We start from the raw sequence: 18,577 nt of genomic DNA on the forward strand, positions 1-18,577 counted from the left end.
AAACAAACCTTCATATCAGCCACACCCGAATGTGAGAGATTCGTCCAATTCCATATGTGTTGGACAATGGAGCAAGCCTGTTGGTATAGATACTCTAAGTTTAGCTATGACTTAAAGCCGAATTAAACTGACTCAAGCTCATTGAGCTTGAGTTCGAGTTCAATAATATAAGCTACAAGCCTATTAAAATTTCTTATTTGACTTACTACATATGATTCTCGTGATATTCGCATCATGTATCATCTAGAAGTTTATTATTAATTTATATGATGAATAATTGTTTTTGTTTGGTCACTGGCGAAAGGGATTATTCTTGTATGATATTTTAATTATCTAAAATTCTGGTTTTCCTTTTCTTATTAAAAAACTTATTACGTATAATCCTAAAATGTCAAAACATGATCCAAATATAATTTCTTAAAAAGAAGCTAGTTTTATTATTGATTTTCAGATAAGATACAATCCAAAATATTAATAAAATTGATATAGTTATATGTATGAACTCTTTTTTTATTATGGTCTGTAAGATACTTCATGATGGATTAAGTGGTAACTTGTACAGCAAGCTACAAGATAAAACACAAACCAAACTAGTCACCCAACACAATTATAATTTAACAACAAACATGGAATGCGTGGTTTTCAAAAACCTTTTTAAAATATAGAAAATTTTCAACACAATTACTAACAATTATAAATTAACTGGTTTGGGCTATCTAACACGTATGGGGTCACCTTTTGTTATTGGATCATCCTGAATAACCAAGCTTTATTTATTGGTCGTTAAAAAAAACAATTATAATTAACTACAAATTTAAACACTAATCGTTTTGATACTTGTAAGTTTTAACTTTTAAGTTTCAGTACCAATAGCTCCAAATAAGGTCTTTAGGGAAATGTTAGGAATAGTTAGCATATCTGAGAAAATAAAGGAAGGGAGATTGAGATGGTTTGAGCATATGAAGAGGAGACCGACAACAGCGCCAGTTAGAGTAATGGAAACCTTCATTGTGGAAGGAAAGAGGAGTAGAGGCAGGCCTAAATTGACTTAAGATGAGAGAATTAGACATGACTTGACAGAGTTGCACCTCTCTGAGGACATGGCCCAGGATAGAGATTCGTGGAGACACATGATTAATGTTAGCAACTTCTAGGGGAAGGCACCTAGTTAGCTTAGCTTTGTATTTAGGGTCTGATTGGCTAGCCTAGCTCCTTGTTGTTTATGTATATATTTTGTTTGTTGCTGTTTTTTTGCTTCTTATACCATATTCTTAGTAGGTTACAGATTCTTTGCTATTTGGTAGTTTGCTATCTATATATTGCTAAGTGTCTTCGCTTGTAGGATGTATGTTTACTCTGTTTACCTGTGTGTAGCTTTATGAGTCGGGAGTCTCTCTGAAAGCAGCCTCTCTATTCTCACGGATAGAGGAAAGACTTGCCTACATCTCACCCTCCCCTGACCCTACCGATAACGTGCTATGCGGTGGGATATATAGGGCTTGATTGATTGATATACCAATAGTTCCAAATGGAGAGGTTTATAGAGAACATAAAGCATTGCGAGAACACGAATAACAAAACAATCAGTCACTTATCGAATCTTAAATTATAAAAGTAAAAGAAAATAATATAAATGGAATACCATGAGTAGTCATAACTCTTCACCCCCAGACATTATGCACCACGTGGCGCCCAGTCAGAGTTATGGTTTTTTTACAAAAACAGGGTGTAGTCATAACTCTCCACCCACAGGCGTTATACGCCAGTGGCGCCCAGTCACTTTTACGCCTTTTGTTCTTTTTATAGTTTTTTAATAAGAGTAATCAAATAACAATAATATTTTATTAAATAAATATTACATTAAAATATAAAAAAAACTACTCGTTGTCGTTGTCGTCTTCGCCCTCGTCGTCTTCGTCCTCGTCGCCGTCACCCTATTCGCCTTCATCGTCTTTGCCATCGTCGTCTTCGTTTTCATCATCGTCTTCATTGTTGCCCTCGTTTTGATCATCGTTTTCTCCAGGCAAAGGCCAATACATCCAAAGATGTTGGACCAAATCCTCCTTTAGCGCGTTATGTATCTCTCTTAACCGTACGGAATCCGAGTTTTCAAGTCTTTGCTCCATACTTGCCGGAGTCCGTGGTGGATCCGGTCCGGTATGAAAGTTGGACATGTTGCTCTTCCCTCGTCCTCGATGATCATGTTAAGCATTATGATACACGCATACATAGCACATTTCATTCTTTCTAAAGACCATAGACGACAAGGATTTTTAACAAAATGCCATCGTTGTTAAAGAACACCAAAATACCTCTTAATATCCTTTCTCGCAGACTCTTTCACTTTCTTAAAATATTGTCTTTTTTCATCCATCGGGTCTCTGAATGTTTTAACGATTATCGCATACTCTGGATATATTCCATCACCCAGATAGTACCCATGATGGTAGAAGTTATCGTTAGCCCAAAACGAAGCGACGGGAACGGTCCCAGATATGTAACTCTCCATCACAGGAGACTGCTCTAAGACGGTTATGTCATTGTTGGAACCGGGAACACCAAATAATGCCGACCAAATCCAAATGTCGTATGAAGCAATCCCTTGAAGGCTGATCGTTGGTCCCTTTTGGTCACCTCGTGCGAATGGCTATTGTCATGCAGTTGGAAAATTAGCCCATTCCCAATGCATGCAATCTGCACTCTCTATCATGCCGGGGAAACCATGCACCCTTGTATGTGCCTCGTAAAGACGTTGTAAATCATTACAGTTGGGCTCTCTCAGATATTGTGGTCCATATAGTTTCAATATTCCTATATTTTACACAACTTTTATAAAATAATATATTAAAGTAAACAAGTTATATAATTATTAAAAAAAACAAAATGTACTGTAACAAAAATACTTCAAGGTATCCCGAGTTGTTTTATTGGCCATCTTTAAATACTCGTCGTTGATGTCGGCCGTGTTTCCGTAGGCGAGCACGCGTACGGCTGACGTAACCTTTTGAATAGCCGTGAATCCTAGCGTCCCTCGACCGTCTGGCTTTTGCTTAAAGTAATCAAGCTCACGCTCCAAATCATTGGTGATGCACATAAATAAATTTTTAGACATCCGAAAACGACGCCTAAAGGTCTTCGGGTTCTTGTATCTCGGCGAGTCGCAGCCATCAACCGGTTGTTGGCTTCGGTACGATCTCGTTCGATATATGCTCTTTTTGAAACGGGGGGTGGTGGAGAGCTAATCGCACTCGTAACGGAACTCATATAAGTTGTCGCGAGCATAGTCGCACTCGTAACTGCTTGTTGGTCGGGCCCGAAAAACCGTTTATATATAGATGGAGGATCCATTTATATAGTGAATTTTGTGTGAGAAAATATAGAGTTGAAAGAGATTTTTAATAAGTTTGATGAGTTTTGATTGAGGATGATTTAATATATAGAAAATAATTTTTTTAATTCCAACAGCTAGTTTCTTGATATTGGTGCCATTCTACGCGTTAAAAAAAAGCTAAAACGTCGGGGGGGGGGGGGGGGGGGTAGTGTGCCCCCGGCGTTATAGGCTATAACGCCTACAAAACGTGCCGACTACGGACGGTCTTATCGGCTTTCACTCTTAAATAAAAAATAAAATCTATAATATATATAAACGAAGACATAAAAATCCTACGTGTCGCGATGTGGTTGCTCCTCCTTTTTTGGAGTCACCAGATTTGCTTGATTTTTAAATGGAGGCTTCTCATGCATTTGATCCGAATTCATGGGTATGGGTCTTACCAAACCCAGATATTTCTTAAACGGGTTATAACATCTCATTAAATTAAAAATTATTCTCACCAAATTATTGTTGTAAAAATCTTATAAAATATAATACAATAAAAATTAATAACCTATTTATTTCAAATATATATATATATATATATATATTATTTAAATTAAAAAATTAATTTGATAGTAAAAAAAACGGGTCTTGGGTCTAATCAAACCATAAGTATATTATTAACTTTCATAAATATTATTTATAATTAAAAAACCAATTTTATAGTAAAAAAAATATACGGGTCTTGGGTCTCATCAAAATCATATAGCTTTTAAACCGAGTTATAGCATCTCATTTATTTTGTGAAATAATTTATCATCAAACCATAAGTATATTATTAACTTTCATACAATAAAAAAAATATAAATTCAAAAAATAAATAAATATTTGAACAAACAATACAAAACAACCCCGTAATACGGGAGATAAAAACTAGTAATAACTATATAGCAATTTACTCATTTATTTTGTTATATTGAGTTATTGAAAAATATATAGATTGACGAAGTGTGCATGCTCGTTTATTTTAATTTTGATTGTATGAATAAGTTTAATTTTTTTTCCTTAGTTTTTTTTATATTCATTTGATTGAACATCATCAATTTTTAATAAACGAACACGAATAAGAAAACACTGCTCGAATAACTAAAAATATAAAAAAATTAAATAATATATATCTTTTTGTAGAAAAATGAATAAGTTGCTTAGAAAAATTAATTTTTTTGTCAAATCTATAAAATGCAAGTGATAAAAAGAAAAAAAGACAAAAGACAAAAGAAAGCAAAGTAAAAAATAAAAGAAACTTACCATTTGTACTTTGTAGGCTTAGCGGCCAAAATCACAACCAAAACCAAATGTTAAAGTTTAATTTGTCACAAATTTGTATTTTGCGCTTAATGAGTGATAACATAAAGACCAAAATAATATTTTACTTTTTATAAAATATGAATTACTTATGAAAAATTAAATTGTTTCGTTCTCAACTTCTACCACTTACAATAAAATAAAAATGAAAATAACAACTTATAATAGTAATGGTCTCATCCATTGTCAATGTAATTTTTTTTAAACGATGATTTTCTTGTGTTTATGCAATCGCACTTCTCAAATTGGAGAGTCACGTTGTCTCACTCTCGACATACTATGTTGTCTTAAACGGACATATGTTGGTTTTATAGTTTGGCTTAGACGTTCTCTAGAAAACCATACCGTGACGGCTACTAAACATTTTCAAGCATTAATCACTCCAACCAACTACTTGACTATCCAATTTTACTATTTATAAAACATTCCATGTTTAAAGATTATGATTTTTTTTGTAAATAAGCTTAATTAATCCTAAAACTCATAACATTTTCATCTCTATACGTGTTAAGCTTTTATTCCTTCTCACTCTTTTTTCAACCTTCGGTTTCACGGCACAAACCGTCAATTATGATCATGTCTAGCTTACCTTATCGAATTAGCTAAGAAAACTAACCGGCAACCACCTATACAAACCGGCAATCACCCCTTTTCATGTCTAGCTTACCTTATCGAATTAGCTAAGAAAACTAACCGGCAACCACCTATACAATAATGCAACATCGTATGGCTGTGGTCCCAATTGTGAAATCTGCTATGCTCATGATCCTCATGGGGATTGAATTTGACAAAACAGAGGGCCTACATTTGCCACGTGGCCCAACAGCAGGACAAATGAGTAGCCTATATTGATTGAACATGTAGATGTGAAACGATTATTTGTTGCACATGTGTACTAAGTGACCTTTTACTTGCACCAAGAGCCACTTTTCTTCCATCCATCATATATATTTTGCATCAAATTTTCCAAAGTCTTATCCCTGTCCCTTCTCCTACCACAAATGTTAGCTAAGGTACTTCAACTCTATTGAGAAGAAACTTAATTAAACGATAGGATCCGTTTACTATCCGAAAAGATTATGACGCAACTTATTATCTATTTACATGTCACTTGATCATTGTAATCATTTGGACCAATTAGATATTAATATGAAATTTCTTTTGTAATTAATGTAATAATCAACGTAGTGACATAGCCTCTAATGTAATCCTTGATTCAAAAAATTAAATAAACATACAAACCAAGCTCATGCCTAAACGAAGATGTCTTATAGATCTCTTATACCCTCCGTAGTGGGGCGCCTTTGAGCCACAAAGTGCCACATATCGCCGGGAACACCGTCGTCCGAGGCGCTCTCCACACAGCGTCGGATGGGGTGAGGAAAGGAAGAAGATGATTGACTGCTTTCTTTTTTTTAATATAAAAAATAATAATAAAATATTAATGAGAAAATGATTTAGATGGCCTCCATACACTACACCCCTTTTAGCCACAAAGCCTCTACGGTGACGTAACACAACATGGCGCAAAACGCCCCTATAGGGGCTCCATCCACTACACATGTCTTAGTGCATTTTACTTTCAGTTATTAGTTGACCCCCACATTCTCTTCTTTGGGCAGAAGGGTGATCTGTTTTACATAGTGATCTCGGGTGTCCGATCCTTTGCTGTAAAAAAAATCGTAATCTTTATTACGAGGGCACACCTAGTAACTTTTTATAGTAAAAAAAAATAGCAAAACCGTCTAGTGGAATATCCTAGAATTGGTTTCCTTGTTTCAATTTTAAACAGTATGCAATATTAAAAGGCCACTTTGCTTCATATGCCACCAAAACTCTGAAACAAACCATTATCAAATGTTACATCTGGTCCCCAGTTTTTTTAATTTTTTTATTTTATAGCTACACTTGACAATGTTACAATTTGCTGCTCTTATCCTAGACCTGATAGAAAAGAATGATTGGTCTTTTGGTGGCACCAAACAATCTTGTCTGCATTATATGCATGGTTTAGTTAGCCTCAACCAAGCTATATATATGCCCGTGAATCACGCTATAATAATCACTTCTGAACTCTCTCTACATCTCTGCAACTGCATCTGATCGATCAAATGGAGAAAGATTTAAAAAAATATGCGGCAAACACAACTACCAAAATGGAAGAACAAACCGACCAAAAAACAAAAGACCCTGAGAGCGAGAACCGCTTCTCAAGAGAAACCAAACACTTTCTTCTAGACCACTCGCGCTCATTGGCACCAAAGTTTCGTGTAACGAAAGCTTGGATTACGAGTAAGTTACATTAAGAATATTCTTAGTTTCGATGAAACAGTAGATCCTAAGAAACTAATCTATTTATTTTGTAAATGTTAGGATTAACGAGAATTACTTGTTTAAGCATGATTGGAGAACAAGATCACAAGCGCAGGTGTTGCAGTATGTATTCGTTAAATGGTTATTGGCTTTCCTGGTTGGGCTTTTGACCGGTATCATAACAACTCTCATCAATCTTGCTATTGAGAACATTGCAGGGTACAAATTATTGGCGGTAGTAAAATACATAGAGCGAAAAAGGTAATTCTGTTAGTAACTTTTTAAGAATCTTGATTTTGGTCCTTATTTGATGTGTTAATAAATATGATTACATGGTTGATGCAGATACATGACGGGGTTCTTGTTCATGACTCTGGTTAATTTCATATTGACACTGTTTGCAACTCTTCTATGTGTGTTTTTCGCGCCTACTGCCGCCGGGCCTGGCATTCCTGAAATTAAAGCTTATTTGAATGGTGTTGACACTCCTGATATGTATGGTGCCACAACAATGTTTGTTAAGGTATGTATAGCTTTTCATCATGTTTCACTAACAATAGTTGTAAATTAAGAAGCTAAAAAAAAGAGTGATCATGTTATGAATTTTTTGAATAATGGTTTTGGATCGAGGTAAGTACAACTAGGCGATATTTTTAAACTTTTTGCTAGGTAGTTCGCTCACAAGGGTAGCGAATTCATGACATGACAACTCTGACAATGTTTTTTTAGAGTTCACTAATGTGGCAAGCGAATTAGGGAAGTTCGCATCGGATGGCAGGCAACTCAAGCCAAATCCTTTTCAGCGAACTTGCTGACGGGACTTGGTTTGTGTTCGTTGAACTTGCCAAGTTCATTTGCCACACGAGCTGGGTCAGGTTAGAACGGATTAGGATATTTAGGATCAGAACGATTAGGTTCAAATGTTAAAGTAATACGTAGCAAACTCCCAGATTATGACACAAGTTAAGAAATATTAAAAGCGTAATTATTATTTTAATCGCAAATAAGTTTGTCGTATTTCTTTGTTATACAAACTCCTTTTTTTCCTTATACTATTATTAATAATTTTTGTTTGTTATTTTTTTTTCTGGTTATATTATTTCACATCTATGAAAGGGTATTTGTATACAATCAGTGTCAATAGGTGTAACCATATAAGATGCAATAATCCATTTAAAAAATAATAATAGATTGAACATCTGTAATATAAATACTTAAGCATGAGAAACGAAGAATAATTTCAAGTCAATTAAAATATAAAGAATGGATAATCAATATAAATATCAATCAATCAATCAATCAATCATACCCAGTAAAATCCCACCGACAGCAGAGCTATAGGTAGGGTCTGGGGAGGGTGGGATGTAGGCACACCGTACCTCTATCCAAAGGAATAAAGAGGTGGCTTCCAGAGAGACCCTCGGCTCTAAGAACATGTGTATGAAGCAAAAAAAGGAAATCAAAGTTTAACAGTTATATAAAAAACTACTACTAATTATAATAATATTAATAAAAAGGTCACAGTTTAACCGCAATATAAAAGCTAATAATAATAATAATAAAGTATGTAAGGGAAATACCATTATGGTATGTGACCTAAATAAGTTAAGTCTAAGCCCTAAGGTATTCAAATATAAATATGTGTGTATTTAAATCAATTTCAAACCTTCAAATTGACTAGTAAAACAATTTAAGTCACCTAAAAACAATAGTGGTCATTTGTTTATCGCTATATAATATTTTCTTTAATCTAGTTTTGGTCGGATCGGATCAGGTCATATAATATAAGTGATAATCAAACTAAATTGTAATAAGCAACAAAAGTACGTCAAACGCCATTACAAATGAATAATGAAAACTAATAATTGACCAACGAAAGATCAATTTTTAAGCCGCTGTTTCTAATCTTTTGCGGCTTTGTTTTCTTTAATAAGGTTTGAACCTTTAAAATCATGGATTGGACTAATATTGTTTATGGTTTTTGGGTTCAAGTCACAATAATTTTAAGAATCATGGGATGGGCTATTTGGCTAAGCTTGTTTATGGTCAGAATTATATAAGTTTTTTAATTTATATTTTGTCTTTATATTATTTAAAAAAAAACTGATTCGAATTAATTTGGAGTCGGGGATTAATCGTGCCTAGGCACGATTTTTACAGCCGTGCCTAGAACTAGAAGTACTCAATCATAAACCATCTACTTTTATAAAAAATCTGTCATGTTGTTAATACTGCTTCTAAATCATGGTCATGTAGATCTTTGGAAGCATTGGGGCTGTCTCTGCAGGCTTGGACCTAGGAAAAGAAGGTCCTTTGGTTCACATTGGCGCCTGCATAGCTTCATTACTCGGTCAAGGCGGGCCCGACAACTACCGGATCAGATGGCGATGGATTCGTTACTTCAACAACGATCGTGATAGACGAGACATCATAACATGTGGGGCCTCTTCAGGTGTATGTGCTGCTTTCAGGTCGCCAGTAGGCGGTGTGTTGTTTGCACTTGAAGAAGTGGCAACATGGTGGAGAAGTGCACTTCTGTGGAGAACTTTTTTCAGCACTGCAGTTGTGGTAGTGGTTCTTCGGGCTTTCATGGAGTACTGCAAAACAGGAGAGTGTGGGCTTTTTGGTGAAGGCGGGCTTATTATGTTTGACGTCAGTGGCGTTTCGGTAAAATACCATGTTGTTGATCTCATCCCTGTAACTGTCATTGGAATCATTGGAGGAGTTTTGGGAAGCCTCTATAACTACCTCTTGCACAAGGTGCTTCGACTCTATAACGTCATTAATGCGTACGTGTTTATAAGTTCGTACTTGATATAGTATACAGAATTACAGACGGCTGTTTAAGTCAAAGTGGACAAAAAAGATAAAAGGGAAACAGGTTGAAAGTCACTCAAAAGTGTATTTTTAATGCATACAGCCTTCTAAATCATTTTATCAAATATTAAATTCTTTATTACTATTATTGTACTATTAAGAAAATGCACAAAAAGTGTTGATGGGTCAAGACAGTTGGGTAAAAGGGAAACGAGTTAAACAGGTAGTTAGTCACTTGAGTGTATTTTCAATGCGTATAACCTGTATTAATGGGCCGATGCATATGATGAAAGTGAAACGGGCCAAACATGTTGAAAAGTCACTCTAAAAGTTTTTTTTTTAAATGCATATAGCCTCATAAATCGGTTTATCAATTTAAAGTTCTTAAATCTTAACTATTCTTGTACTTTTAGAAAATGCAAAATAAGTGTTTAATGGGCCAATACATTTAGTGATTTAGATAAAAGGGAAACGGGTCAAACAGGTTAAAAATCACTCGGGGTGTATTTTTAATGCATACAACATGGTAAATCATTTTATCAAGCACTAAATTCTTTACTTTTATTGAACTATTTAGACAATGCACAAAAAGTGTTAATGGGTCACCCAAACCAAACTGGTTTTACGGTAACACAAAACCATTTTTGACCCGTCACCCGACCTCTTTTCACCTCCTCTAATCGTATACTTACGGTAATTGCATACAGGGTACTAAAGCTGTCATATTTTCTTGCAGAAAAGGCAAATTAGCCAAAATCTTATTAAGTCTCACTGTCTCATTATTCACCTCTGTGTGCTTATACGGGCTTCCCTTCCTCGCGAGCTGTACACCATGCAACCCATCTGCTATATATTCTGAGTGCCCAACAACCGGAAGAATGGGGAACTTCAAGAAATTTAACTGCCCGAAAGGACACTACAACGACTTAGCCACTCTCCTCCTTACAACTAGTGATGATGCAGTCCGCAACATATTCTCAACCAACACACCCAGTGAATACAGTGTGTTCTCACTTCTCATTTTCTTTGCACTTTATTGCATATTGGGCCTCTTCACATTTGGGATCGCGGTCCCCTCAGGTCTATTCCTCCCAATAATCCTAATGGGCTCGGCTTATGGCCGTCTGCTCGGTATGGCAATGGGCCCCTACACAACCATTGACCAAGGTCTATATGCTGTGTTAGGTGCAGCCTCATTAATGGCAGGCTCAATGAGGATGACTGTTTCGCTTTGTGTAATATTCCTTGAGTTGACCAACAATCTTCTTTTGCTCCCTATAACAATGCTTGTCCTTTTGATTTCCAAAACAGTTGGAGATTGTTTTAATCCTAGCATTTATGAGATCATACTAGAGCTTAAAGGGTTACCTTTCTTGGAAGGTAACCCCGAACCCTGGATGAGAAATATAACCGTTGGCGAGTTAGTTGATATTAAGCCGCCATTGGTCACTCTTTCTGGGATTGAGAAAGTGGGCCGGATCGTTGATGTTTTGAGGAACACGACCCATAATGCTTTCGCGGTTGTTGATACCACAATGGTGCCCGGTGTGGGTCAGATGAGTGAAGTTCATGGGCTTATTTTAAGAGCCCATCTTTAGTTAGTGTTGAAGAAGAAATGGTTTTTGAAAGATCGGAGGAGGACTGATGAGTGGGAGGTTAGAGAGAAGTTTACTTGGGTTGACGTGGCGGAGCGTTGGGGCACGATTGAGGATGTGGCGGTTACGAAACAAGAAATGGAAATGCATGTGGATTTGCATCCGCTTACCAACACGACACCTTTCACAGTGGTGGAAACCATGTCGGCTGCCAAGGCTTTGGTGCAGTTTAGACAAGTCGGGCTTCGCCACATGCTAGTATTACCAAAATGCCACGGCCCTACGGTTAGTTAGTTAACTTTCTATTTTTAAAAATGAAAAAAAAAACATCATGGTATGAGCTATGGACTATGGACTAATGTTTCTTATGTTTGTTGTCATAGGTGCCACCAGTGGTTGGGATCTTGACCAGGCAAGACTTGAGAGCCCACAACATTTTAAGTGCATTTCCTCATCTGGAAAAATCATATGAAACTAGAAAGGTGTGTTAAATCTCCATGTAATTATTTTGTATTCTTGTATTAGGTTAAAGAAGGTACCACACGAATGAAAACGTCTATGTACATAAGAGTAAAAGATCGCGTTGTTTTGTCAGTTATACATGATCAAATCAAGTCATTCTTTTAAGCAACATTTTTTTTGGGTTTGTTAAAGCCATGCATCATCCTACATGAAAGAATTTCATCCATATCAATCAAAATATGAAAGATGTCTTTATAAATAATCATAGTATTTAATAACCGATTACTTATTGCCACCGAGGGCAAAACGTCATGTCACATTTGATATTATTACATCAATATCGCTATTGGTTTCGTTGAAAAAACGAGACGATTTTGTCATACACAACATCTTTAGCCGTTACACCCATGATAAAATCGGCATGAGCGAACTCCCTGACATACTGCACACTAAGCTTCCCTTCATCATGCAACTTGAGATCATCGAGCAGATTGGCGACATCTTTACTGTCTGCAAGCGCGTCTTGGCCTCCATGGCTGATAAACAAAGGGAAGTCTTTTGGGATATTTGAAAGGTTATAAATTGGAGGCCTTGGGCTGCCATAGTGTTCCATATTGAAGATGGGAGTTCCATAGTCATACTTAGCCAACACCCCATCTCTAACAGCTGCAAGTATTGTGTTTAGAAAAAAATATATATATATCTACTCGAATTCGTGAATAATATAAACTAAACTAGAGGTGTGCATGGGTCTGTTCTAGGATCCAACAGAACCAAAAACTCATTTTTGGGCTTTAAAAACCGTTATGTTTTGGCTTTTTCAGTTATTACATCGGGTTTGGTTCGTTTTTCGGTTTTACATTTTGTGCTTGAAACTTTTGGCCTAATATTTCCGCGAATTATTTATTAAACGTTTATGTCTAAAATTTTTGGGCTACACCATTTAGTAATTTCTTATAAGTTACTAACAGTCAAAAATAAAGTTAAAATCCATAACTTCTACGACTAAATTAGTTTTTTCGGTTTTTACGGGCTCGGTTCTAAAAGTCGTTCTGTTTGGTTTTCATACCTGCAAAACCGAAGTCAACATTGAACCAGAAATTTGGTTTTTGAAAAAACATAAAACCAAACCGTCGGTTTTGGGTTGGGTTCAGATAGTTCAGTTCGATTTTGTCGGTTATTTCGGTGACGAGTCGGTTATTTCGTTTCATGCACACCACTAAACTAAATGAACTTACTTTGAGACAAATGAACCAAGTTATTCGTTGAGGTAGGCTGCGGCTCGCTTCTCAAGAACACGTCTACAGTTGAGGAGTTCAGGCAGCAGTTTCTACCTTTGAAATAACAAACATATCAAACAAAATATAGTCTTTAATTATTTAAACAGATACTTATTATGTCCAAACGTCATCTACCTGTGATAGCTGTCATCAAGTCGTAACATGATACCTTTGGATCGGCACATAGGCCTTTAAGAAATCGGTCCACATCTTCACTGTACGTTTTATAACAAAAATGGAACAATATGTTACGTAACAGGTTATGTCATGTATAGTTTGATCATGAACAAGAATGTGAAACTGAGGTATTTAATTTTTACCCTTTTGGATTGAACTCAGCAAGGCCAAACACTATAGTAATCTGTAGAGAAATATAAATGTTTTTAGGAGAATATTGAGCTGCATATGATATAGAAAACATGTTCATGAGTTGGATACGTGATCAAATATACATACCTCGCCAACAAAGACTTTGGCAGCAAGAACACCGAGTGCAGTGGTCATATGGCTCAAGTATGCGACCGGGCTTAACATTGCAGCTGATTTTATCTTGTCTATTTCTTTACCCTCTGAGAAAGATGCCAATGCAATTAAAGTTCCCTGCAGGAAGTAAATTGTATCATAAAGTTGTGTAGTTGCTCGGTCTTTAGGCGGTGTTTGCTTTGGTGCACAAAGTAGTATGAAAACGACTACTATGTAAAGTCTTGAGATTAAATTTTTACATTAGTATTCAAAATATATTGGTTTTCTTCTATTAAGAGTACTTTCTTATTTTATTGTTTTCACTTTGCATCAGAATATGTCACATATAGCTAAAAGCCTAAAACCATATTACATGCATGTTTTGCTATTTTGATCAAATAGTGAGATAGTTTACCAAAGAATGTCCGACGTAGTGGACCTTCTGGTTTGTTTGTTGGAAGATATAAGCAATAACAGCAGGCAAGTCGAAAGCTGCGATTTCATCCCATGTCCAATTCCAGAATTCCTATTATATGATGGCATCAAAATGACACGATCATCTAACATACAATTTGACATAATAAAAGAATACAAGAAAATGTAACATTGGACATACGGGTTTGTCGGGATCAAGGGTGACATGTCGTCTACTATACGAGGTACCTCTCGTGTTAGCTATCCAAACATCGAAACCGTTATCGGCTAAGATCAAGGCTAAGGATTGCTCCGGAGAATTTAGTAGCCATGTCATGCCATCCTACATTGTAGCATTCGTTACAAAGTTCGAATATTTATAATTATGAGGGAAAGTTAAGTAAAATGATATTTTTACTAGTAAAATATATGGCAATTGGTACTGGTTAGTTTTAGTTGAGTGAAGTGTCAGACTTGAATATATATAGGTTCAAAACCCTTCACGGGTTTTTTGGAATTATTGGGTCAAGGACAATTATGGAGCCAATAAAAAAGTTGACTTGTCAATATCTAAAAATAAAGGATGTCACTAAAACAAACTTTTTTTTAAATGGGATGTGATCCTCATTTCGTATAGGCCAATACGAATGACTGAAAATGGCACAAAAAAAACAGCTTTTTACAGTCTATACGATCGTATAGGCCTATACGAGTCGTATAGGCATTAAATGTCTCGTATTGCTCTCTGACAAGCCATAAAACCTATAGGGTCGTATAGGGCTATACGTCCGTGTAGAAAACATTTGCATAAACATTCAGACTACCTTAATCGCTGCCGGAAGACGACTATACGAGCCGTATAGACAGATTTTCAGTTCTCTAAGCTTAAAAAAAACCTCAAATTTTTATTATATGTAAGCTACAAATATGTTAGAATATTAAAAAACCTCAAATTTTTTTTAGAAAATTTAATAAGAAACAAGCCGAGTCAACCAGCCACAAACAGTTTGAGCTTTTGATGAGCTAAGCTTGAGCTAAACATTTAAGCCTATTAAGATAAACGAGCTAGATACGACCTGTATAAACATACTTTAGATATATGGTCATCATTTTTTTTTAAAAAAATGTCTATACGGCTGTATAGACCTATACGACCCGTATATGCCTATATGGCCCGTATATGGCTATACGAGGCACTACAAACGATGGCCGACAACATAAGACAAACTGACACGATTCATGTGCTATACGACCGTATAGCTATACGAGCCGCATAAGAAAAAAAATGGTGTGGGAGGATCATGGGTGGTCTGGGAGTATCCGTTGCCTTTTAAATATATCTATAGAATAGAATAGATATTATTTCATTAAAAATCAAATAATATTCACTTAAGTTGATTGATAATATCCGTGAATATAGAGACAAATTCGGGGCCTAAGAGCATTCACATTTCATCCCCTATAATTATGTGTGGGGAGTTTGCAAATTATAGGGTGGTGTTGTAAGTGATTGTGAGTGTAAATTATAGGGTGGAGAGATAAATGTAGTGATTTTTTGTAAATTTGGGGAACATTGTTTGCCCCTATTTATTTTTTAATATTTGTTGGATTTGTTGTGAGTAGAGAAGAGAGAAAACTGTAATGATAAAGGTATAAAAAGTATTATTTAATTGAACAGGAAAGATAAATGTATTGTTTTTTAGTGTAATTATAGAAATAGAAGAATGGGATGAGAATGTTTTAGAGTTCCATTTTCTTGTTTTATCTTAAATTCGATAAATAAAAAATATATTCATGGGACAACGTGAATTATCACGCAAATATACGCATGTCTCATTGCGAACTCTCCTTTTGTTTTGCCTTTTTACTTTACTTTTCTTTACCAACCGAAAAATCATTTCAAATATATAGTAACTGAGTGTAGCATATCGATAACTTAAATCAAAATATAAAAATCCTAACATCTTTTGAAAGTGTGTGGTGTTCAAATAGTCAAATTGCTCGTAGCTCCAAAATATCCAAACGAAACACCAACAAAAGCTTCTTTCAAATTGGTTCTATTTGTAAATTACCTGAGCCAAGCCTCGATCAAGAAAAAATTAGCTCGCTTGCTTGAGTATTTTAATTCAAATTTTGTTTAACAATAACCATAATTAATGAAAAAGCTTGACATCAAAAATTTTGTAATCAAAAGGATTTTTTTTTTTTATAAAAAGTTAGTGATATTTTAGATAAAAATAATGTACTGTTTTATTTTTACAAAAAGTAAAAAAAAAAGACAAATAAAAGCCAATGAGCTTTAGCTCAACTAGTACGGGTGGAGAAATTAAATTTTAATTGAAGATCGCAAGGCCTCACGTTCAAATCCGATCCTAACAAAGTTTAACCGTAGTAAACCTTTGAACAACGGATGATAGTGGGATTGAGTACTCAGTAACCGGGCTTTATTTGTTTATCATTCAACAAAAACAAGAAAAAAAAACAAACCAATCTAAAACAAAGATACATCTATTAATCAAAATCAGCATATTGTGATTCGTGTAACGACAAACAGTTATTTTGACGTTTAAGTAAACGTGTAATCCTACGACTAATCTATGTGCTAGTGAGTTTGTGACTTGTGAGCAATCTAATTATAAAAATTACCACAAGCACTCCATGTTGCAACAACACCGGTTCTCTCTTCCTCCCCCCGCCGTCACCACCACCACCGTCTCTCCCCGTCGGAATCCTCTGAACGTTTAATATGTATCCATCTTCCGTCGTTACCTGACAACACAAAGAAAACCCGATGTAATAAATTTAGCCAGTAGTTTATTTGGAGAATATTGACCCGTTCAAAAAAAAACACAAAAACCCAATCAGTACGTAACCAAACATTACAACTAAACTAAACACATTCCGTACATCAATTTCTTGACACTTGTAACCATATTTTGTTACGGCGGAGGCGCATATTCCGAGCGGTGGTGGGTTGGTGATGATGGCTGCACCGTCGGAGTCGGAGATGAATGTTCTTGATCCGACAGCTGGGTGTGGTTGAATTAATGTTAATGTTAATACACTGGTTGTTAAGAATATTAAAAGTTTACCGACAGCCATGATTTGTTCGGAGAAATTGATGAGAGAAACAGATGACTATGTTTTAAAATTACAAAGTAGTATTTATGGTGGTGCGTATGTAATATAATGTCAGCGTGTGAACAACTTCTTGAAAATATTTTTGGATCAGTTTAATGTGTATTTGTGTAAAGATATATTTTCTGGAATTTCCATCTTAAGAAAACTTTAAATTACACGAAAAAATAAAGTGGCGTATTTTATGTAACAAATTTAACAAGAATTTGAACACTTACACGAAATGGTTGCCTAAGTTAATATAAAGGATGAAAATGAGTGAATCTATACGACTTTTTATATTTACTGCCTTTTAATTAGGGGAGATTTGGTTATGGAATACTTCGAGAAAAAGAAAATTCACTATTTAACTAAAGATAAGTGTAAATTACATGATGGTATATGAGGTAAATTGAAAGTTATTATGGATTGAAGATTGCACGATTCTAGAACTAAGAGCATCCACAATGTTAACATAAACTGGATATCCAGTCATCAATTTCTCTCTCCTCTCTCTACTTTTCCCTTTCCTCTCTCTACCTTTTCACTAACTTTTCACTCACATATCTTATCCACACTCATTCAGAAAACTAAACATGAAACAAACTCTCTCTCATTTTTTTCTCGCTCCTCTCTCATCCATGTCATTTGCCAACTAGACTGGATGAGGAAGTGGATACATGGTTGGAGATGCTCTAACTTTGAAGTTTTGATCAAATTTGAAGAACGCATTTATTATTAGATATTATTGTTCTTTTAATCATGTTTTTTCTTTGTGTTTTTATCAGTCTAAGCTTTTAGATTCCGCTTCCGTTGCAAATTGAGTATTGGATTATTATTAGATTTGATATTATTAGTGTGAGTTTACGGGTCTATATTAAGTCTTTAGGTTTTTGTCATTAAAAACTCTATATATTGTGTAACAACCTCAATCTATAAGCACCTCGTATTACCATCGTCTTATAGTAGCATCATATCGCGTAAGTATTGAACATCTTCTAACCAGTAACTACCATTGAATGTATGTTTACTCATGATACTGGATTGGAAAGTTGTTACACTAAGTGGTTCATCTCGCATACTTGATGATTTTTAAACATCCATACTATAGACAGTTGACTACTAACAATCCTAGGCGTCGTTTTCTAGTCGCAAACCCCCCCCCCCCCAAACTTAGGGCCCCACCATATTGCTTCAATTCTAAACGGAAATTTTATGTGTTTGACATCTTTAAGTTAAAAAATAATCGGTCATGAGTCTCACCAAACTCAAATAGCCTTGAAACAAGTTATAATATCTCATTTATTTGTAAAGCCTTTCCATCTCCGTTGCCGGTCTATCATCTCCATCACCGGTTTATTTCACCATCGTTAACCTCCCATCTCATGCATCAACCACCATCATCACCTACATTAACCGCCCCTTCTTTGTTGGAT

The 18,577-nt window shown here is 35.4% G+C and overlaps 1 protein-coding gene and 1 pseudogene across 2 annotated transcripts; one reads left to right on the forward strand and one right to left on the reverse strand.

The window, feature by feature from the left end:
• The first annotated feature begins 6,667 nt into the window (after positions 1 to 6,667).
• On the forward strand, positions 6,668 to 12,037 carry LOC143597845 (chloride channel protein CLC-b-like; annotated as a pseudogene). The gene is made up of 6 exons (XR_013147006.1): positions 6,668 to 6,973; positions 7,055 to 7,255; positions 7,340 to 7,517; positions 9,251 to 9,783; positions 10,548 to 11,691; positions 11,790 to 12,037. The product of XR_013147006.1 is annotated as a chloride channel protein CLC-b-like (transcript).
• Positions 12,038 to 12,090: 53 nt separating this feature from the next.
• On the reverse strand, positions 12,091 to 17,305 carry LOC143597846 (triacylglycerol lipase 2-like). Its single transcript, XM_077076226.1, has 9 exons — positions 16,932 to 17,305; positions 16,671 to 16,793; positions 14,227 to 14,367; positions 14,026 to 14,136; positions 13,605 to 13,748; positions 13,469 to 13,509; positions 13,284 to 13,363; positions 13,107 to 13,202; positions 12,091 to 12,534 (listed from the first exon to the last, which is right to left on the reverse strand). The coding sequence occupies exons 1-9, from the start codon at positions 17,124 to 17,126 to the stop codon at positions 12,212 to 12,214; spliced, it is 1,254 nt and encodes a 417-aa protein (XP_076932341.1). The 5' UTR covers positions 17,127 to 17,305; the 3' UTR covers positions 12,091 to 12,211.
• Between the last annotated feature and the right edge of the window lie 1,272 nt (positions 17,306 to 18,577).

The sequence above is a fragment of the Bidens hawaiensis genome, unplaced genomic scaffold, assembly GCF_021521415.1.
Source record: "Bidens hawaiensis isolate Kalapana, Puna unplaced genomic scaffold, B.hawaiensis_p1.1 tig00049144_1, whole genome shotgun sequence".
Classification (NCBI taxonomy): Eukaryota; Viridiplantae; Streptophyta; class Magnoliopsida; order Asterales; family Asteraceae; genus Bidens; species Bidens hawaiensis.